The following is a 23,910-nucleotide window of genomic DNA, read 5'->3' as shown; positions in this document are numbered from 1 at the left end:
CTCTCTTTCCTTTACCCACATAGGTCATTTCACATGGGGAGGAGAGAGACAAACTATGGCGGAGGCAGTGCTCTAGAGAATATTATCTCATTATTTATTGGGCGAGGAGAATACTATTCGATAACACACATACAAACCATTGCCCGCGGCCAATGGGAGGGCATGTGCGATCATCTTTAGCATGGGGGCAACATAGTCTTCTCACACCTGCTGTGTCTTGGCGTAGGTACATGCTATCGGATCACATTATTTTCTTCCAAATTTAAATTCAAGAAATAATAAGCCTAACAGGCAGCGTATCCCCTACTCTCATACACAATGGGTGTGAAATGTTCACACCATCACTAATAAAAGGCAAAAATTCCAACCATATTAATGCTTCTACTAGTGCTCCCATTGTTTCAGATCTGGCTTCTCTCTAACAACTGCACCCTCCAACCACCCTCCAACGACCATCCAAGGGTTGGGAGGGCTTGGTCATGCATCACAACATTTGTCAACGTTTGGGGATACGTGTTCAAACACTTCCAACCCTTGGATGAATCGTTGGAGAGTCAATGGTGTTGGAGAGGATCTTTTTCATTGTTCCTTGCGCTGGTTAAAGGGTCATGCTGGCTTTTAGGAACCGTCCCCATTTATTTATTAAGGTTGTACATATACACGCACGTCTTAATTTTCATTGAGTTTAATAGGAATTGAACAATGGAAGCACCCTCAACGGTTGACCCAATAAAAGATTTTCAAGCTAGATATGTCCAACTAATGACATAACTAGTGTACCTTGACTATGTTCTGTAACTAATGGTGTGGTTTTCTTAGAATTTAGTCTCTCAAGCATTTGGATTAGAAAAGATGGAGTTTTCTGCCAGTCCTTACGTCCTTACTGATCAACCAAAAAAAAAAAAATTAGTCGAAGAAAGAGATTTGAAAACGAAAGCTTATCCGAACGCCTCTGAAACAAAGCATCTTGAGTCTTGTTGCTTACATTAGAATTGGATGATGGAGCACCCCTTGTTCAGTTTCTATATTTAGAAAAGAGAGATGTAAGAAGATATTTGTTGACCTTGAATTGGACATCCAATCTAGGCTGTGGCCCTGTGGCCTGTGGCCTGTGGGTAGTATCAAAAGGTCAAAAGTGTTATCTGTGGGTGTATCTATCTTTTCCTGTGAAAGAAGACTCCACCTCAGGCAGACCTGGGGGCCTCCCGAATCACGTCTTCTGAGTTAGGGTGTCAATTAGGAATCAAATTCAAAAACCGAATCTAGATCCGGACCAAATACTCTGAATCAAATTCAATCCATTATAATATGGTTAAATCCTGGATCTGAAATAAGTATTTATAATTCGGTTTAATTCGGATTTGGATTTATACTAAGAACTGACTATTCTAACCAAAATCGAATCGGACCAAATAACTTAATGTCCACTTTTTCCTCTTTAATTTTCTCTTTAACTAAAAACTTGATGGATATGATTAATGACCGGATATTAGAAGTTCAATAGATGATCCATAGCTCATGATTTATTTTTTTTTCATTCTTTTGTTGGGGAAAACCAATAACATAGCGAATGAACATTTACATTTTGTTTTCTGAATAATAATTGCATAACAAAATCGAATTTGAAACTGGATACTGGAACCAAATAAGAACCGAATATAAAATCTAAATAGGAATCAGAACCGAACTGAAACCGGATAGGTCAGGTACGAGTACTGATTTTCAGAATCGAGATGAGACTTAGTCCGATTCTAGATCACACTAACGCTCCTTAGAACTAAAACCGGAACCGGACCGAATACCTGGTTCCGGACCGAGTGACACCCTTACTTCTGAGCAAAGGCCAAGAGAGGTTGTCAGTGAGGCGGGGGCTCTAAAGGGCAATAAGCTCTGCGGGGAGTGGTAACTACAAAGCCAACTTTATTCCTTCTGACCCAGACACCATTAACGCATTTACCTCTTTTTTGCTTCTTTATTCTTTCTTTAGGTTCGGTCGTCTTCTCTTTCTCCCACCCAAGATTCTCGATTCATCTCTTCTAATACCCCCCAGACTTCGGCCAGATCTGAACAGAGCCAGCTGAGCAAAACTCTTTATCCTCGATGACGATTGGCTCAGGAGGATCGAGTGTGGTTGGTGAGTTTCCAACCCTTGACAGTTTGTGCATCATTGAATCCATTTCTGATGATTGTAAAAATCATATGATTTTTTTCTTGATTTTCTTCGTTTATTAGATTGTAATTCTTATGGGTTTCGGAATTGTCTTCGATGTCATGGGCTGGTTTCAGTTTTTGCTGTTTCTGTACTCTTCGCACTCTTTCTTATACCGGAATCTCTAATGGGTCCTTGATGATGATTCTATGTTGGTCAGACGCCTTTTTTTTCTTTTGGGTAAATCGTCTCCTTGGGCAGTTGTGCTTCTGGGTTTTCTATCATTTTCTTTTATTTAAATATTTCGTTTCTATTTCATTATTTTCTCTTGGAGGAAGGATGATCGTGTTATTTATTACCCTGTTTCATCAATCACAGAGCTTCATTGTATCTTGTCCTTGGAAGAGCTCCATGGGATATGTATGAAAAGATTTGTGATTTTTAGCTGAGGAGGTCTTGTATTTTATTCCTGTTTCTTACGTAGTATTCTTTCTATTTAGACTTCCAGGAATTAAAGTATAATTTTTATTTATTTATTTATTTTTTACTTTTCAGGAATGACTTTACTTTGTTTAACCTATTTGCTAAACATCTGATCTGTTCTGTTGCCTTGTAATCAGATTTCCGTAATGTGTTTTTGTTATTGTATGCTTATGGGAATACAGTATGGAGCTTTAAACTTGACTATTTCTTTATAATTCTTGATGGAGTACTGTTGGTATAAACAGAATGTAAAATTATTTCTACTATGTATGTTTCAATGTACCCTGTATGTATATGGTTTCTTGTATGCTTCTGGGATTAAAGTATGGGGATTTATTTATTGTTTAAGTGAAATATGACTTCCATAAACAGATTGTAATTTTTTTACTTGTGTTTCGGCGTGTTGTTTCTAGTTGTTTATGGTAATTAGAGAATTAAGTTCTCTTGATCATTGGCACATGTATTTCCATTCATTATTCATGTAGAGATGTATTACTTATGTAGATTTCCAAATATATGTCCTTTATCCTTGACCATCACCTTAATCAATGGTTTAGTACATGACTGTGAAGTTTGGTAAATTTTAAGTAAGCTAGTTCGTTTATTCCTTCCTCTAAGCTCATCGTGATTCTAGCTATAGATAATGACATGTGCAAATGCTTACTGTTTCATATGGTAAATGCCTATGTTTTGATCCATGAACATCAAGATGACCAATATGTTGACATGGATGCATATATACAAGGGGGCTATCATTTGAAACCTTCCTTGATATTGAAACTTTTTTTCCCCCCTTTTTGGTATATTTGATATCGAAACATAACTGTCCTTGTTAAGGGGTTCTTGTTGAAATTTAGGGCATGCCATCCATAGACGTCTAACCTTCTTTCCTTTGCCAATCAATGGGTTTAGTAATGGTTCTCTGATTAGAAGTTCTTCTTTGGTCTTTCCTTTCATCTGATGTGTGGCATTCTGGAGTCTAGATCCCCTTAATGATCTAAGGTTTCAATTCAATGAGCTAGCTCTTGGTTAAACAAAGAAAGGAGATCCATTGGTGGACCTAACCACCTATATTTTACATCTTTTTGATTGGCCTACAATTACACGGGAAATTATGGCACCTTCCTTTGCTTTATAGTAAATATTGTGCAAAGTTTGTCTTGATAGTGGCTTGTACGCTTCTGGTGATCTGGTTAGATGGTTTGGTCATAATCGATGTATCAGCAGTAGTGAGTAGTGATTTCGTAGAGAGGATTTTATATAATTACGGGCATTCCATTTATGCATTGTTATATGATAGTTATAATAAAGGTACCTATGTTCTATTCAAATGTTTCACTCACAGATACACTGATATATAGTTCCTGATGAAATGAGTTGGCAGAATATTATCTTAATTTTTATTAATATGCAGTAACGAGGCAAGGGAAATCAGAAGAAGCTTAAAAGACTTGAATAACTTCATAAAAACATTTTGATAGTGTAGAAGATCTAGAACCTATTGAATGATGGTTCAACAACATGGTAAAACAAAATAGTATAGTATTAATTATATTTACATGATACAAGATGCCTATTTAAATGTTTCACTTATCACTAAAAAATAGAAGTCCCCTTCCTTTTTTGGAACTACGCCTCAAATTAATTAAGGCCCCATTTCTTGAAATCCTGAACCATGTATGTAAAGCTCATAAATTTGGATAGTTAAAAAAAAAAAAAAAAAAAAAAAAAAAAGGATTATGATATATTGATTTTTAAGTGGGCGAGCCTTTGGCGCAACGGTTAGGTTGCGCTATTGCTATCATCAGATTGCATGTTCAAAACATGGAAACAGCCTCTCCGTGAAGCGGAGGTAAGGCTGTGTGCATTTGCCCCTCCCAGACCCAGCAGTAGTGGGAGCCTTGGGCACTGGGATGCTCTTATGATGTATTGATTTTAAAATTCACATCAACAATGACGTATGTGAAATAGAGAAATTCATTCATCCATATATGGTATGGATTTGAAGTGACAGGCCTTCGCTGTGTAAGTGGAGAAAGTACTGTAAAAAAGATTTGGTTTCTTGTGATGTCCATTGATGCAAAGGTTGAGTTTGAGTCCAACTTGAAATATTGTCATGTCTAATTGTGATGCTCTGGATATTTTTTGAGACAGTCTACTCTATTTCTAAAACGTGGATGATTGAAAAACAAGGGTAAAACCCCTATACATGGCAGGCATATGATTGAAATAGGTCGCAAGTTTTGACATGTGGCCAAGCTAGGAACTCCCCATCTATCCAACTGTTAAAATGACCACTTACAAAAAAAGAGAGGGAATAGAACTATTGCACTGATGTCGGATTGATGATGCATCATTATCAGGTGGCAGACCTGGCAATGAACACCTTGAATCCTACACCATTGCTTTGACAGAAGCCTTTCGTTGTGGTTTTGTCACTAGAAAGGTAGTGGTGTGGTTTAGAGTTCAATCTATCGAGAAGCACACGAGTGCTGGAACCACACTTATGACCAGGATCAGGTTTAAAAGAATGAAGAAAATTGAGAATTTTGACAAAACCCTGAATTTAATACAATTCAGAAGGGGAAAAAAATATTTTGGTAATTACCAAACAGTACCCTGATTTTTCTCTCTATTCATCTCAGCCTTTTCCCAATTAAATGATGTTGGCTACCTAGACCTTGTCTCTAAGAGTGAATATTTCTGAAGTTTAAAAGAAGCGAGGGACGGTGAATTGAGAAAATACTGCTGTAACTTGTTAAAAGATAATAAGATAGGTCTGTAACTTTACCAATAGAATTGCCTAGGTCTATTGATCAGACCCAAAACAGAAAATAGAGTTTTAATGATACTTTGGGTGGTACGATGGATTTGTCGCAAAGAAAACGAGAAAACAGAGCAGTTCTATTTTCTAGCAAGAAACAATATGATTAAATTGAAAACTAAAGCTAGAATATGAGAGAATGTTACCAGGAACCTGAGTACCAAATATGGAAGCAAACATACTAGTATTTTATAAATATGACTGGTTTAAGGCAGTTGAAAACTAGCCCAAAACAGGGATCCTCCCAGCTCTGAGATGGGAAAAAATAAGAAAGAAATAAAGAAGAAGAATAGAAGAGAAGTAGGATGGGTCACACCTTAGAGGAGAATCCAAATCTGAGGCAGAACACAGAGAGAGAAAGAGAAACTAGTTGCTCCAATGCATAGCACACACACCAGCTTAGATGAATTCAAATTTCTGTTCAAAACTCCACCCACCGTGGGGCGCGGGGTTTGCAGATTTATATAGACTAACTTTTAAACCAATATGTCTCTAAGTAGGGTTCCTAATTAGAATCTCAGTCTGAATTTATCTTTCAGACTCAAAACAGAAAACCACCAGCCCACAATAGGTCCTAAAGCAGCTCAAACACTACTGTTTAACGAATGAACAGTTACGTATAGCACCTAGACCCCTTTAAAAATCTAAATATTATGATTATAAAACTACATAATGACTCTTCTATCCATGCTGGACTTGATGGCCTTGGATTTCTTCATCCTGCTTCCAAACTGGATACATGTTTATTCTATCAGCCTGAGGCTACTGCCGCTGCATCAGGTAGGTTTGTATGGCAAGCTCTTCCTGTTAACTCTGAGAACATATCTAAGAGTTCTTAATTCGAGCTTTAAAAGTTTCAACAATGAGATGCAGAAGTAATAACATGAAAAAGTATATAGTGTAACAGTATCAGAAATCAGTGCACTTTTTACCTTGTTTCCTGATCTTCATTTGTCTTCCTCACACAACTCATGAATCTTTCATTAGGTTGGCTAACCTTCTTTACTGATTGGCTAGCACCAAGAAGTAATGCTATGGTTAAGGTTCAAACCTGCTTTGTGGTCTGTTTTGTGGGAGTTCATTTCTTGCGTGCTGTTGATTATGTCTAAGATTGACGTATGTTTCTCTTCATTGTTATTAAGCTGTATCTTTCGAGAACAATTTGAGCCATCTTACATCTAAGATCTGATGATCATTTTGTGTGTCTAAATAATGAAAGGAATTGAGAGTTAAAGACATACGTTTGAACTGGATTTACTTTGTTGTATGGCATAGGGGATCCCATAGTAGTGGGATTTTGTACAGAAAGCTGTATTTTCTGATTCCTGGAAGAGATCTATCTATAGCAATATTTATCTTTCTCCAATGTGTTCTGTATTCTTTAAGCAGTTTTCCTGTAAGCTCTTCACTTGAAAATGGAAAGAGGTTTTCTACATGGGCACAATGAAAGGTATATTTGTGTGGGCACTCTTGGATGTGTTGTACTCTTGGATCCTTTTTTCAACCTGATGGGCCACATGATGAAATTTGTATGTGATCTTTGACAGATGACTAATCCACGTGGTACCATTTCTATCCAACTGAAAGTTTGGCAGATCAGCCTTCTGCAGTTTTAATATCTTAAAATGCAAGTTTAGAAATTTTGATGCCTGTTGTTTATACAAATGAGATGGCCCATGAAATTTGACTTCTGGGTTATCTGAGGGGTACCTCAGATATCTAACATTTGGATTGGTTAACACAGTTCTCCAAATGGCAAAGCTTGAGGTGCCTGCATTCTATATAGTTCCTGTATGGAAAATATTTTCCCATTAAAAATCTATTCTCTGATTGAAATCGTAGCTTCAGGAGGTAAATTACATCATTATTGTATGCTCGTACCCACAATCCTGCTTGTTGAAGTAGCTAACCTATATTGGAACCACCGCTACCTAGTGAGGCATTTTGTCACCATTGTTGATTCTTTCTTTAATATCTCTTATCCCTATTACTCCACTTTCTATGGTTGTCCATCTAGTATCAAAGCCTGTATGGCAGCAATTGTTTCTTCATCCACCAGTGGGTTGCTAAGAGAGGATGTGTTTTCCCTGTACCCTGTAATGGCCTGCTCACTATGGCACCAACTCAATTTAATTAGTTCTGTAGCCCCAGCTCAATTGCTTGAATCCTTGCAGGCTTTTAGTTTCTTATGACAATAAACTTCCTGTACCGGCTTCCTGGTCGATTGAGATACTTTATCTTTTCCTTTGATTTCATATTATATGCAATTTCTTGGAGAATGGTGCATCTTAACTTGTGCAACCTTTTCCATCCCTTTTGACTTCAGCAAGTTGCTTATCCCTCTTCATTAAGATGTTTTAATAATTTGTGATCTGCTTTAATGCAAAGGATTTGGTAAACATCTTTGAGCTGCCAACCCAGTGCAATTTTTAACATCTTCTTTTAATGATTTGAGTAGAAACTTTTGTGGTATACTAGTGTACTTTCTATACTTAAGGTTTTGCTAATCCTTTCTTTAGTTTATACTTGCAGTACTTTTGCTTTAGTTTTCCTTTGAATATTATTAGTGCTTCTTTTGTACTCAAGACTCCAAACCTTGTAATTTTCAGCTGGAATCATCAAAAGTATATGTGTATGTTTCCTTGCATCAGATTAGTCCTGAAGCAGTCTCCAACGAGTTCTACCGAAATTATGAAACCTGATAGAAAACTTGTGTTGATCTCTCCCCAATATTATCTAGCTGGCGAGATCTTGTGAAGTAGAGGCTGGGTAAAGGAGCACTGAATCCCTTTAAATCTTTTATAAAAAAACGCAAAGCAGGTCTGAAAAAGCATAAAGTATGAATTCATCATGTCTTATCAATTCAAAGTTCTAACTTAGTTGCTAAGGTCAACTCTTCTGATTCCATTTTCATGCATTTGATGGCGAACGCTACTTGTGGACTGTATGATTCATTAACAGTACTTTGAGCACCTCTTAGGAAGTTGAACACAAGAGCATATTAGTCTTTTTCTTTTTTTGGTAGAAAGGGGCATATTAATCCAGAAGCATATAATTGAAGCTTTTATGTCATGAGTTGATTTGTCAGACATAGATATGTTGAAGGCAATTTCACTTGAAGTTTCTTAGATAGAATAGCATTATTAGAAAGGTATCTTATTGTGCAGGCCTTAGGCATACTGGGTGTGTGTGCTGGAGGCATCCATGCTGCTCTGTGGAACCATATGTGGTGCTAGCTTGGCACTGACACTTCTGAACATTGCATGTGGTGGAAATGTGTGGCATGGATGTGCCAAAGTGCACTCACCTTATTAAGCCCTCAGGCCAACCATATAGTTCTCCAATAGAAAGGGAGGGTTTCATGTCTTAATGTTGCTGTGCAGTTCCCCGAAACTTCAGATTGCTGGAGGAACTTGAACGTGGGGAAAAGGGTATTGGAGATGGTACTGTCAGCTATGGAATGGATGACGGAGATGATATTTACATGCGCTCTTGGACTGGTACTATAATTGGTCCTCACAATGTAAGTCTCTTGTTGCTTTTGGAGTATCACCACATTTACTTGAAATATTTCTGTTAAAATCTCAATGTCGTCATCCAGTGCCAGATTAGCATTTTCATTTATTACTTAAATTTTTTTTCTGTCATATATGATGCAATTCATTTATGCTTTAAATTTTATGCCTTCTCATATATATGCCAAGGTCCATATACGAGTGTTTTTAAGTCTTTAGTCTAGTCACTGTGAGGAGAGCTCATTTTCTTGACTTGGTGGCTTCATTGAAGAACAATGAAAATAACCTCCTTTCTTTGGATAGGGCAAAATGCACCAATGCTCAAAAATCAAGATGTGCGAGTGCAAACTAATGATGTAGCACGAATTACCAATGTCCTTCAAATTTTCATGGTGTTCAATAATTAGATCATGAGAGAAATACCTTTTTATATACAAGTTTGAAGGTTATGGTTTTGAGGTAGAAAGAGGAACTAGTCTGTTTGACTGATGTCTGTAGGATACAGGAACGTGACCATGTTCTTAAACTAGAACAAATTAAGCTGGTATTTACTGTTTCTAACAATTTAATGAGAGAAAGGAATGATGAATTGTCTTTATTAGGTTGTGGAATGATAGATTTTTGTGGGGAATATTCTGTTAAAGATTTTCCAGCTACAATGGAGATTGTGGGTTTCACTTTGTGGCTTCTTACTTTCTACTTTGTAGGGTTGAATAGAAATGCTACAATCCAGGCATAATTTCTATTTTGTAATGTTCTACATAGTTTCTATTTTGAAGGAAGACTTAAGTTGTAAGGGATCCTCATACCATATTAGAGGTTCCTAGTTTGTTGGTTTCTTTGAAGTTATAAGTTATGAGAAGAAGGGGCTTAGGCCCTCTAACAATTGAAAGAAAAAAGAGTTTTGGCTTCAACAGATGCTCATTGATTGTTGGATCTACAAGCATTGGGATCATTTAAAAGATTTGAGGAAGCAGATTCTAATATGAAGGCTACATTTGGATTAGAGATCTAATCTCAGGTCTAACGGTCAGATTAAAAAAAACAACTACCAGATTTTAGAAATTAATTTCAGAATAAAATACCAGAAATAAAATATCCAAAATAAAGAAAGTGATGGGGTGGAAAGGTGAAGAGAGAAAATATCCATAGATGGATAAAGGAGAGAGAAGATGGGAGCAAAAAACAGGACTTGGAAATCAAGAATCGATTAAAGAAAGAAGGGGATAGGAGTGGTCGATGGGTGTAGAAGAGAGGGAAGATTCTATCCAAAAAAATAGGATCTAGATTTTGGCTATGTTCGGTTGCCTAGAAATGAGAAGAAAAGAAAAGAAAAAAATTCAAAAACATTGAGTTTGAGGGGAGAGAGACACACATAAGTCGATCATTGCATCATGATGATTTCAAGTCCTGTTAGTTTAGGATTACCAACCAAGAGATTTGGGATTGTTCCTAGCACCATTAGAATTCAAGGTCCAACATCTTAGGTTGTTTAAATTCATATTGGACATGGGAATTAAATTGAGAAGATAACTAACTGCCATGGTCCCGATCTGCACCACTTTATCCAGTAGATATTTGACAGAAGTTTGGATTGAAACTATCCATCCTACATCAGCAAATAAACCCGGCATTAGGTTTATAATGGGAACTGGGATGTCAGTTCAATTTTATGGATACAATGGAAGTATGTTTCCAAATGAGTGAATATTTGTCTTTTCCCCCATTAGACAATATAATAGATGGGTCCAATTCCTTTGATGTGTCCTCATGGGTGATGCACTTGTTCAACCGAGCTCCCAATCTTGTACTGAATAAGTTGTTCTGCTGCAGTGGTATTCTTACTTAGGATTGCATGATTATTGCTGTATGTGCGGGAGCCATGATTATGGTTGTTGTCCAGAGTCTATTTGACTCCAACAGTAACCAATCTTGATTAACTGCTCTGGCATTTGTCAGGTAAAGTAATAGATGTTGACTAATTCAATGTGACCTCAGTTTGGCTCTCTGGTTAGTATTTTTTGTGGTTACTCCGAACCTTTGAGCTCGAACCATAGTGTGAAGTAAAAGCTTCTCCTGTGTTTTTCCTTCCGTGATTCCATCTTCTACTCGAGCTTGTGAACTTACTTACCATTTCCATTTCAGTCCGTGCATGAGGGTCGCATTTATCAGTTGAAGTTGTTCTGTGACAAAGATTATCCAGAGAGGCCTCCAGGTGTTCGCTTCCATTCAAGGATCAACATGACTTGCGTGAACCATGAGACTGGAGTGGTAAAGTTTTCATTCTTTGCCCTGTTGGTAATATTGAAAAAAAAAAATTCTTACATGGTTGGCATTGTATAATTGTGTACATACATATCTACTCCTGGGTTACCAGAATTAGCTTCTATAATAGACAAATCCAAGCTTAAAGCAGTAGTGGCTTATCTTCCCAACCCATTATCGCTCTAGCAAGGTTCTGCTGCCAGGAAAGTCTGGACCCTTGTGTTTGCTGAAAGTAAAATAATTTGTACTCTGACATGCAACTTTGATATATTTCCAGGTAGAATCAAAGAAGTTCGGAATGCTGGCTAATTGGCAGCGAGAATACACCATGGAAGACATACTGACTCAGCTGAAGAAGGAGATGGCGGCACCCCACAACCGGAAACTGGTTCAGCCCCCTGAGGGTACCTTCTTCTAGTTGAAGTTAAAACAATGAATACTTAGAATGCATCGGATATACACCCATATGAAGTTGTAATGCTATGTCGGTCCTATGAAGCCAAAGGAGGACCCAGTACATCTTGAAACTTTTCATTATTCCCCCCCCCCTCCCCTGTGCTCTCCCTGTTTCTCCCGTCTTCCTTTGTCAAACTGTGCTTCAGGGATGCTGTATGATGGATGGCATTGCTTGTGTGTCATATTGAGAAATGCTCTTTTAATTGAGAATATAAAACTAGTGTGCTGTGTTTTATCTTGCTTGCTTGCACTCATGGCTTGTGGGAGCAATATATCTTTCTGTTGTACACTACTGTTGGGGGGCTTTCTTTGCATCTCACTAATCTTATCTTGTGCTTGTACATGTGGGTTTTGGTGGGTGTCTTGTTGTGTGGTGGTAATGAAGTCTGGCTTTCCATGTTTCATCCTTTGCATAATCCATATATTCTAGACTTTCTAGTCTTCCAGTGTTGTGAGCAATTAAAATCTAAGCGCAGTCATGAGTCAACCACCTAAGTGCAGCAGTCATTTGGAGGTTGTTGCCGACTTAGATGCTATGAACCCAAGTGGGGAAGGGAAGAAGATGGATTTGTGTTCGGTTCCCTCCTCTCGAGGAAGTCTTACATTGGATGACATCACCCACGCTTTCAACGATGCTAGAGTTTGGCGGTAACAAGTTGACGCGGTTCACGTCTCTTTCTCATGACTTTTCTTTTCATATGGAAAGGGTGGGGCGGCATAAAATCCTCAGCGGTGAGACTCGTTGCCACGACTGTGCAAAGATTTATTTTTTATTTTTTTCATGATTAAGTTGAAAAAAAAAATGTGCTCCCTCTTTTCTTGGATTCATTTGATTGAGTTGAAGCATGATAATGTTTTTTGACCGAAAATTCATTCAATTTATCTGATAACTTTTTAATGGTACCGTTTTTCATTACGATTCTATTTGTTTGATGGATAAAAAAGAATGATAAACTTGTGAGGGTGGATCTCATATATTATTGATTGGGTTGGTAAGGGAAGAGAAGAGAAGGAAATGATGGAATATGTAATTTTTAGTGGAGTGGACTTGAAGAGAGAGAGAGAGAGAGAGAGAGGTAGAGGAAATGGAGGTGGGGTGAAATCTATGAATAAAAGAGGAACTAGGAGGAATGAGATAGTGAGAACTGAGAAATCAATTTTTCCATGGATGGTACCAATTGTTATCTAAGAATGTTTTTTTTTTCCTCTTAATGTTTGGTTAGTCTCTAGCATTGGTTAGGGAAGACTTGTTCAATAACCTATAACCTTGTTTAGAGAAGACTTGTATTTTCATTATTAATTATAGTGGAAGGTTTTAGACTAAGTCTGTATTTTTTCTCTTTGATTTTTTATTTTTTTTGCCGATAAAGAAATTATGTATTAAAACTAGAAGAGTGATTAAGTTCAAAAAGGGTTTTCCACGTTAAAATTGATGTATTTTTTATGATTGACTTAATTTGTTTTTATGTGATAATTTTGCAAACATTTGATCGTCGTTGCATTTCTCTAATAACTTGCACACAAGTGAGAAATAATTTGTTTTTGTATGTGATTATTTTTCGAATACATGATCATCATATTAATTTGCACACAAATGAAAAATGATTTGTTTTTCCCCACAATTTGGTTAAAGAAGATTTCTTGGACCTCAGTTTGAGATTTTCTCTAAGACTCTGTTTGGACTTTGGATTTGAGGTCACTTCTTTCCCTTCATCTTCCATTCCTTCTTCTTTACTTAAGCAAATGTTTACTTAAGTTTATAATACATTGCTTTTAGAGACAAATTATAACTCCCTCCAACCCCTCTTCCCCCCCAAAAAAAGGATGAAAAAGATAACTTTTAGCAAAACTTCTTGTGATGATGATAAGTTGGGATTTTGAGGAAATTATATGATAAAATATAACATACAGATAAAAGAATATCTGCTCAATTCAATAACTTTGACATTTTAGATTAAAAAAGATAGATGAATCATCCTAACCCTTTCTAGAGACAGATTCCACAATCAACTCCATTAATTTAGCCTTCCATCCCGAATCCAGTTGTACACTTATACCTAGAATATGTAAAATATTTAGCTTAGCCAAACATGGCCCATTATTTTCATGATTTTACCTTGGAAATCCTTTAGGTTAATGGCCAAATGAGTCATGCCATATATAAAAAGGAAAAAGAAAATCAAATAAAACTCCAAAACTATTGACTACTACTCCTCATCTATTTTCTATAACTAATTTGGATTAGATAGTCAACATTATATTGATTGGTCCGGGATTTGTTTTTCTTCTCTTTTTGAGTCAATAGACTTCTTCCAAGCATGCTAACGCATGCTGATTAGCATGCGTATTAGATACATATGGTAGGTGAAATGAAAATCCTTATCTGAAAATAATATAAAAAAATAAGTAAATAAATAAGAGAAAAAATATTTTATGTTTGAGAGTTAGGCATCGATTAGGATAGGCATGGTGGTCATTTTGCCTCCATCTGTGTTTGCGTGAAGAGCACACTTTCGAATAGAAAACACGTCCCTCATAAATAAGAAACAAAATTCAAAAATATTGGCTGCGTTTGCTAGTAATTCAGTTCTTGAAACGACATTTCGTGTCAAAAACAGAATTTTTATTTTTATGTTTAAATACCGTTAAAAAAAAATAGAAAAACACCAAATTGATACCAAAACTTTTTATTCATTTTTTTCTTCCTGAAACGAAAAAACTTCAAAAATATTTTTCTGAATGACCATCAAACGCGGCCTCACTTTGCATGATTTGTAAGAAAATTCGGAAACAATTGTGTATCAAAAAGAAATATAGGGTTTTAGTTCCCTTGATCAGTACCTATCTACCAAGATGGGATCAGCCAGGAATCGGCCGATCAGGCCAATATGATATTGATTCCTCGAATGATGTGTGGCCCTACCAATGAACAAAAATAAATTAATTTTCGATTTTCAGAAAAGGGTCAAGCGGTAGGTCGGGTGGTTAGTTATTGTTTCAAAATGACGGCAAGTTCGGTAGTGGGAGATGAATGAGTGAGTGGGGCCATGGCCCAACCAATTTGGTCGTGTTGACCGTAAGGTGCTTTGAACCAGTAAACATGACATAAATGGCAAGTAGCAAGTGGGAAGTGGCAAAGCAAAGCCAAAAATGTTTTCATCCACTGAACTCCCATATACATTATACTGTACGTCATGACTCATGAACTCATACGTATGTGACGCATGAGAAAATTGGAAGATAACAGAGAATCTCCCATGGCCACGATAGCCTCGACCTTCTTTATTAATTCTTTCACTTATTAAAAAAACAATCCTATGTTGGGGAAAGTTAGAAACTAAAACAAGCAACTAGGCAATGAGGCTCTGACGACCCTTTATCTTCACCTTCTTTAAAATATAGTAATAATTGTTTAAGTATTGTAATAAGTGTGGTTTAGTGGCCCCTTGTTTGATTCTTTGGCAATTATGTCCGTTTATGATCCATATGTGGCCCTTTCGTGGGTCTTGCGGTTCTTGCCTGGCCTAGTGGCCCTTGAAAGGGTTCTCAAAAAGGAATCGTGACCTGCACCAATACAAGGATCAATGGAGTGCATGCGGAAGCATAAATAGCGGTAGAATTTCTATTTTACATGAGGGGAGATTATTTTGCTTCCTCATGTGTCTGAGTATAAGAGCCACACTACATTTAAGGATTCCTTCCCTCCCTCCAAAAAAAAACCAATGTTCAAAGGAAAAAAATCTCTTATCGCAAAAAAAGAAAAATGAAAAAAGGATATATTCATTCCGGGCATTGAATAGAAAACAAAATTGAGACAAGATTGATAAAAGGAAAGGAAACCATTGAAGAATCGACAAAAACCAACCCACTAATATGTAGAAACGCAACCCTAAAACGATGCAAAAGATAATGAAAAAACAAGAACAAACAATGCACATAGATTTACGAGGGTTGGCAAGATTGCTTATGTCCTCGATAAGAAGAGATCGTACTTCACTATCAATGGAGAATAGGATTACGACGTTCGTCCTCACACCTCTCAGTATTGCTTGCTTTACAAAGAAAGAAACCATCGCTACAAATATATAGCGAAAAATCATAATTCGAAAGTATAAAACTGTCATCAAATAAAAAATTCGAGCCCCCCTACACCTTCGCTATGCAAGGGGGCTGATATAGCCAAAATAACCTCTCGGTGGGGGCAATGACACGTGTCACTGCTGGGACACGTGTCCTCCGCCAGATGGAGGTCCCAAGAAACCACTCACACTCAGGCACGCTCAATCACCGAGGCACGCCCACAGAATCACGCGGGATCACGTCGTCTGCATGAGGGGAATATTCCCCCAGAAGGTTGGACGTATCCTAGTAGGACTCTAAGAGGGAAGAAGGGGGAAAAAACCCTAAGGCCGAAGCACTATATAAGAAGGCACGGAAGAAAGGGGAAGGTAAGCTCGAACACCCTCACCATTACTCCCTTATTGAACTGTGCGGCCGACCCTGACTTGAGCGTCGGAGGACTAACCCCGGACAGTTCCGGGCCTCCGTCGTCTGTGTTTGTGTAGGTTGGACCAGCGGGGTTTTTGGCAGCAACAGATTGGCGCCGTCTGTGGGAACGACGGTAATGGTGGGGAGAACCTACAACCGAAGAAGGACGAGAGCGACGTCCAACGTAGACATGGGGGAAGAACCTTCAGGGGAGCTTCCTCCCTCGGTCGAGACTGGACGGGAAAGGGGTCATGATGACCGGGAAGTGTCCGTCAGATGCCAGCGGTCGGCTGGATATTCAGTACGGGAAGGCAGCGACCATCAGCCTCCCGCGGCCCAGGAGTACGTGACAAGGCAGCAGTTCGAAGACCTCCAGAACAAATATAACCGGATGGCAGAGACTATGAGGGAGGTCTCCAAAGCTGTCTCCCATAAGACCGACGGAGCACCCCCGGGGACTCACGTCCAGTTCGAGAGGGCTCGAGAAGAAGACCGAAGCAGTACGGGATCGACGAGGGCCGGCCGCGATCCCCGAAACCGAGCAAGGGAGAGTCCCGCGCCCCGAAGTAGGATGCGACGCGCCGCCAGAGACCCGCATGGGGATCAGCACCAAGGAGACAAGCAGAGATCCGAGGACTCGGGATTAAAGAGGATGATCTTGGACCTGAAGGACAAGATCAGAAAGGTGGCAGAAAACCAGACAGGGAACCGCGAGCCCGACCTCACCAATGATACAGCCTTAGCTGACGAGGTCATGAGGGACCCGCTCCTGGTCGGTTTCCGCCTACCCAAGTACGACACCTATGACGGGTCGGGGGACCCCGTCGATCACTTGGAAGGCTTTAAGGTCACCATGCAATTCCATCGCGTCTCGGAAAATATTATGTGTCGGGCCCTCCCATTGACGTTCAGGGGGGCGGCGAGGCTGTGGTATAACCGACTGCCGACGAAGTCGATCCACAGCTTCAGCGACCTGAGTTACTTCTTCGTGAAGGGGTTCTCTAGTAGCCAGCCCCTCCAGAAGACTACGTTGAACCTAACCAACGTCAAACAGCAAGAAGGGGAATCGCTGCGGAGTTACATGAAGCGATTCCAACAAGAAAAGATCACGATCAGGGGCCTAGACCCGAAGGAGGAGTTCACGGCCCTGCTGGGTGGCGTCAAGGACAAGGAATTGAAGAGGTCCCTGGCGAAGCATACGCCTAGAGATCTGACCGAGCTGAGGGCGCGATGCGATAAGTACATTCAGATGGAAGAAACCCTCCAGGCAGATGAAGAAGTCGAAAGGAAGGCGGCGAGGAAGAGGCCCTTAAGGGTTGATGATAAACCCACCGAAGAAGGAAAAAGACGAAAGTCCGAGCGCAGTCGGGCCCCCAGTCCACCGAGGAAGTTTGAGAGGTATGCACCCCTGAACCGTAGACGAACAGAGGTGTTAATGCAGATAAAAGATTCTCCAGATGCCAGGGCCATGAAGTGGCCAGGAAAGATGGGGCGACATCCCGAAAGACGCAATGTGGATAGATACTGCCACTTCCACAGAGACCACGGCCATGACACTGAGGACTGTTGGCATCTCAAGGGGGAGATAGAAGGAATGATCAGAAGGGGATACTTAGGCAGATTTGTAGACCGGGAGAAAGAGCTGGCTCCAGAAGGCACTGGCCGGAGAGATAACCGTCGGAGAGATGGTGCAGGTCGGTATGAAAGAGGAGGGCTCGCCCGCAGAGGAAATCAAGAACGGCGGAGGAACCAGACACCAGAGGAAGATGAACGCCGGCCTCGAGAGGAGAACAAGAGCCCAACAAGAGTTATAGCAACCATCTGTGGAGGCCCGGCCGCAGGAGAGAGTTCGGTCTCCGCCAGGAAGGCGAAGGCCTACGCGAGGAGCGTACATGTGGCAGAATGGTCGAACAAGAAGGCGAAGACGGGGACGGTCATCTCCTTCTCAGACGATGATCTGGAAGGGGTGCAGACCCCGCATGACGACGCCTTGGTCATCGCCATGACTATAGGAGATTACAAAGTGAAGAGGATCTTAGTGGATAATGGCAGCTCAGCTGATATCCTGTTCCTCGAAGCTTTTCGGAAGATGGGCCTCGACGAAGGAAAGTTAAAGAAGGTCGAACACCCGCTGCAAGGATTCTCTGGCACCCCGGTGAAGGTGGAAGGGTCGATAGAGCTGCCGGTTCGAGCTGGCACCGGAGATCGCCAGGCGACGGTGATGATCAGCTTCCTGGTAGTGAGCATTACATCAGCGTATAACGCCATACTAGGAAGAGTCGGGTTGAATCTGTTAAAGGCCATCGTCTCCACCCCCCATCTCAAAATGAAGTTCCCAACCAAGAATGGCGTCGGGGAGTGTCGGGGTGATCAGGAGACGTCCCGAAGATGTTACGCCACTACTCTCTGGGGAAAAGAAAAGGCGGGTGAGACGCTCCCAATAGAGGATTTACGTGATGATGCCAGTTATCAATGGGGAGAGCCGGCCGAAGACTTGGTGCAAGTTGAAGCTGAAGAAGGAGATGACACCCGGCAATTTCAGATTGGGGCTACCATGCCAAGGCCTCAACAAGAAAGGCTCATCTCATTCCTACGGAGCAACATTGACGTATTTGCCTGGTCGGCGTCGGACATGCCCGGGATCGACCGAGAGGTAATAGAACATCACCTGAACGTTAGCCCAATGAAGAAGCCGGTGCAGCAGAGGAAGAGAACGTTCGCCCCAGAAAGGCAGAAGAAGATAGATGAGGAAGTAGAAAAGTTACTGAAGGCCCAGTTCATCCGCGAGATTCATTACCCGGAGTGGATATCTAACGTGGTGATGGTCCCGAAGGAAAACGGGAAGTGGAGGATCTGCATCGACTTCACCGAGCTGAATAAGGCCTGCCCCAAGGATGCATACCCCCTGCCAAAGATAGACCTGCTCATCGACGCCACGGCGGGATACGAGGCACTGAGTTTCATGGATGCATATTCGGGGTACAACCAAATCAAAATGGCCGAGGCTGACGTCCCGAAAACCTCCTTCATAACTGAAGGAGGGTTGTACTGCTATGAGGTCATGCCTTTCGGACTAAAGAATGCGGGGGCCACCTATCAGAGGTTGGTGAACAAACTTTTTAAAGGGCTGATTGGCAAGACCATGGAAGTGTACGTGGATGACATGCTCGTGAAAAGCCTGAAGGCGGAAAGACACATCCAAGACTTGGAAGAGGCGTTCCAAGTGCTACGACGGTACGGCATGAAGCTGAACCCAGCAAAATGTGCCTTCGGGGTAGCTTCGGGGAAGTTCCTTGGCTTCATCGTTTCGGAGAGGGGAATTGAAGCCAACCCAGTCAAAATACAAGCCATTCGGAACATGAAGTCGCCCCAGAACGTGAAGCAAGTCCAGGAGCTGACGGGTCGGGTAGCCGCACTCGGAAGATTTATGTCTCGGTCTGCTGATAGATGCCTTCCTTTCTTCAAGGCGCTGAAAGGGGCTAAAAGGTTCGAGTGGACGGAGGAGTGCGAGAAATCTTTCGAGCAATTGAAGGAGTACTTGGCCGCACCCCCACTGCTGACAAAGCCGAACACCGGAGATATCCTACAGCTGTACCTTGCTGTATCGACGGTTGCTGTAAGCGCCGTACTGACGAAAGAGGAAGGAAAGCAACAACGGCCAATATACTACATCAGCCGAACCCTTTTAGATGCCGAGACAAGATACCGAAAGGCGGAAAAAGTGGCGTACGCCCTCGTGACGGCGGCAAGAAAGCTGAGGCCATATTTTCAGTCACATACGATATGCGTACTCACCGACCAGCCTCTGAAGAAAATACTGCAACGGCCAGATATGTCCGGTCGTCTAGTAAATTGGGCCATAGAGCTAGGAGAGTTCGACATCCAGTACAAGCCGAGAACCGCAATTAAAGCACAGGCCCTCGCAGACTTCATAGCGGAGACGACGATTCCCGATGACCCGCAGGAATCTGCCGAGGGACGAGCAGATGAGGCTTGGACACTGTATGTGGATGGGGCTTCCAACAGCGATGGAAGTGGCGCTGGAATTGTGTTGGTAAGCCCCGAAGGCTTCAAAGTAGAGTGCGCCCTACGGTTCGACTTCGACGCCTCCAACAACGAAGCGGAGTACGAAGCGATAATAGCCGGAATTAATCTGGCTCGGGCTTTGATGGTGAAGGAACTAGTAGTAAATAGCGACTCCCAACTCGTGGTGCGACAAGTGAATGGCGAATACGAGGCCAAAGAGCAGAGGATGGCCGAATACTTGAACACGGTGCGAGAAAGGTCAGCGGTTTTCAAGGAATTTGAGGTAAAGCAGGTGTCACGAGAAGAGAATGCTAGCGCAGACGCACTGTCGCAGCTGGCCACTTCCGACTTCGCTGAACTTGGGCGAGCGGTCTATTTCGAAGTACTACCACAGCCAAGCATCGAGAAACCCCACGAGGTGTTACCCGTAGGTGAAAACGGCCGAAGCTGGATGGACGCCATAATAGAATACCTCAAGGAGGGGAAGCTCCCAGAGAACAAGGACGAAGCAAGAAAAGTAAGAATGAGGTCGGCACGCTTTTTACTGAAGGATGACACGCTGTACAAGATAGGGTTTACCTCACCGTACCTCAAGTGCCTGGATTCGTCCGACGGTGAGTACGCGCTCCGGGAAGTGCATGAAGGGATATGTGGCCAACACCTTGGAGCCCGGGCCCTGGCTCACAAAGTACTAAGGCAGGGCTTGTACTGGCCGACAATGAGGAAGGACGCGGAAGCACTGGTCAGGAAATGCGTCAAGTGCCAGATGTTCGCCCCCGTGCCTAGGCTACATTCTACCGAGCTGTCGTGCTTATCTAGCCCAGTACCGTTCGCCATGTGGGGGATGGACATCTTAGGTCCGTTCCCCTTGGCCACGAGACAAAGGAAGTTTGTGGTGGTGGCAGTCGACTATTTCACGAAGTGGGCGGAAGCCGAAGCCCTAGCAACGATAACAGAAAAGAACATAAGGGACTTCTTCCAGAGAGCGGTGGTATACAGATTCGGAATCCCCCAGATCGTGGTTACGGATAATGGCACTCAGTTCGCCAATCCAACTTTCGACGCGTTCTGTGAAGCCCTCGGCATCAATCACCGGAAAACCTCCGTCGGGTATCCCTCGACCAATGGACAAACAGAAGTAACCAACCGTACGTTACTCCAAGGGATAAAAAAGAGGCTAGATGATGCCAAAGGAATATGGGCAGACGAGTTGTACCACATTCTCTGGGCCTACCGCACCACTGAGAGGTTAGCTACCGGAGAAACACCCTTCATGTTAACATACGGCACTGAAGCTGTACTCCCAGTGGAGATAGGGGCTATTACCCATCGGATTCGGTATTACAACGAATACGAAAATGACGAAGGACTCCGGGCAAATTTAGACCTCTTGGCAGAAACCAGAGAAGCTTCACAGGAAAGGATGGCCGCCTACCAACGGAGGATCGCCAGGCACTACAACACCAAAGTCCGGAAGAACGAGTTTAGGCAGGGCGACCTTGTCCTCAGAAGGGCGGAAGTGTCGGACCCAAGGCATCAAGGGAAGCTAGACCCAAGCTGGGAAGGCCCCTACAGAGTCTCGAGGGTAATACGACCAGGGTCCTACCACCTAGAGACTACGGGGGGAGTAAGGGTACCCCGATCGTGGAACTCAGATAATCTAAGAAAATTCCACCAGTAGTAAAGTGGCCCTGTTAGTTTTTTTCCGTCTGTAGTTCTTTGCAATTATTGCTCTTCTGAACTTTTTAAATTGTCATTCATCTTGAAATCCGCAAGATTTAATTCATGAATAATACGAGAGCTGGTTTACGGCAACTGAGGATCCTCCAGGCTGATTACCTCTAACCTTGAGAAACGGATGACTGAAGGTCCACACCTTGGAGGCTCAATCACCCCTTCGGCTCGGAGTTCGGCCATAGCCGAACAGACCTGACCGAAGGGGTAGCATCTAAGCCGAACAGACCTGACCGAAGGGGTAGCATCTAACAGACCCTTCGGCTGGAGCCGAGGGTATCTCCGGTGATTCGGTGATCCTGATTGTTGGGCGGTCGACCTTCAGTGAACCCCTCGACCTTCGGTGAACCCTTCGGCTCAAGCCGAGAAGGAAAACACTTGGTAAAATATTGCTAGTAATAACAGGGTCGACCTTCGTCTGACTTACTGACATGTCGACCCTCGGTGAAGACCTAGCATCTAATAGACCTTCGGCTAGAGCCGAGGGTTCACACTTGGTGGATTACTGGCGATTCTTACTGAAGAGTCGACCTTCGGTGAACCCTTCGGCCAGAGCCGAGGGTGCACAACTGGTTGGTGGGTGCCATCGAATGGACCACCTTCGGCCAAGGCCCAGATTCATGCGATTGACAAACCCTTCGGCTGGAGCCGAGAGGGAAAACACTTGTAAAATATTACTAGTGATTACAGGGTCGGCCTTCGTCTGACTTGCTAACAGGTCGACCCTCGGCCAAGTCTCGGGGCCATGCGCCTATGGACAACTAGGGTTTCGGCCCTTTGCAATTATTTATGAATCAAAGATCATCAAATGAACAGATGAAGAAAGATGATTGCATTCATAAAGTCCCGAAGGCAAGGATTACAAAAAGCCCGAAGGCTAGTAACATATGAAGCCCGAAGGCAACAGACTACAAAAGGCCCGAAGGCTAGTTACATACGAAGCCCGAAGGCCAAAAACTACACTAAGGCCCGAAGGCTAACTACATGACAAGGGGCGAGCCTGCGCTGAGAGCCAGGGCGACCTTAAGGAGCGTCCGTCGGGTTCGCGGCCTCGTCTTCGGCGGGGAGTGCCTCCTGGTCCGAACCCCCACGACCAGGGGTCGGAGGGACTTCCCGATGCGGCTGGATCTCTCCTTCCTCGCTGCCTCCTCCACCGTCGGCGTCGGCAACCTCGGTGGCCGATGGCACCGCCTCCACATCGTCGTCCTCGAAGATGAGGCCGCTGTCTGCAAAGGAAACCCCAGGGTAGTGCCCGAGGACCCAATCTCGGACCTCGGTAGCACCCATGGTGTACCCTGGGGCAATGGCGTTGGTGATCTCCTCCTTGAAGGCCTCGGAGGACCGATACTTCTCGACCCCTCGGGCTTCGGCTTCCAGAAGGCGGGCCCTCACCTGCGACTTCAACTCCGAGAGCTTCCGTTCGCACTCTCGGCGCTCGAGGGCCAGGTCGCACTCCAGGTGCTCCACCTTCTCGAGGAGGGTGGAGCGTTCGTTGTCTAGGGAGACCTTCTCCCTCTCGCTGGCCTCGAGCTCCCGACTCATGGCCTCGGCTCGGAGGACCAGCTGACCCATCTGGTTCTGATCCTGCACAGAGCACCGAAGGTCAGAATAAGAATAAATATGTATGTACGTACAGTGCAAGCAAAAAGGAGGCAGGAAGACCGAAGGAGAAGAAGGCCGAAGCTTACCCCCGCCATGTAGATGCACGCCGAGGTCATTAGTGCCGCCGTCCCTTGCTTCTGGGCTTCGGTGGCGTCTCGGGGTAGACTCCCCTTCGTCACCAACTCTCTGGCAACCCGTCCGACGGTCAGAGAGTCGTCTTCCTTCACCGACCATTGTGGGATGAACCCCACCTCGGCCCTCGACGACGGGACCTTCGGGCCTCGGAAGGCAGTAGCGGACGGAGGGTCTTGAGCCAGACCGTCCCTGGGAGCAGCAAGGGCTTGGACGGCCTCGGCAGTCGACCCCTC

The 23,910-nt window shown here is 42.8% G+C and overlaps 1 protein-coding gene across 2 annotated transcripts; it reads left to right on the top strand.

Moving 5' to 3' along the window:
- Positions 1–1,858: 1,858 nt before the first annotated feature.
- LOC122091440 (ubiquitin-conjugating enzyme E2 variant 1C-like) lies at positions 1,859–11,930 on the top strand. 2 transcript variants are annotated; one of them, XM_042661388.1, is made up of 4 exons: positions 1,859–2,134; positions 8,840–8,979; positions 11,117–11,242; positions 11,514–11,930. In XM_042661388.1, the coding sequence occupies exons 1-4, from the start codon at positions 2,101–2,103 to the stop codon at positions 11,652–11,654; spliced, it is 441 nt and encodes a 146-aa protein (XP_042517322.1). In that variant the 5' UTR covers positions 1,859–2,100; the 3' UTR covers positions 11,655–11,930. The 2 variants fall into 2 exon arrangements, with proteins under 2 accessions (XP_042517322.1, XP_042517323.1); XM_042661389.1 differs by lacking the exon at positions 1,859–2,134 and adding an exon at positions 8,100–8,225.
- Positions 11,931–23,910: the final 11,980 nt, after the last annotated feature.

The sequence above is a fragment of the Macadamia integrifolia genome, chromosome 10 (genome assembly GCF_013358625.1).
Source record: "Macadamia integrifolia cultivar HAES 741 chromosome 10, SCU_Mint_v3, whole genome shotgun sequence".
Taxonomy (NCBI): domain Eukaryota; kingdom Viridiplantae; phylum Streptophyta; class Magnoliopsida; order Proteales; family Proteaceae; genus Macadamia; species Macadamia integrifolia.
This window is presented reverse-complemented; position numbering and strand designations above follow the sequence as displayed.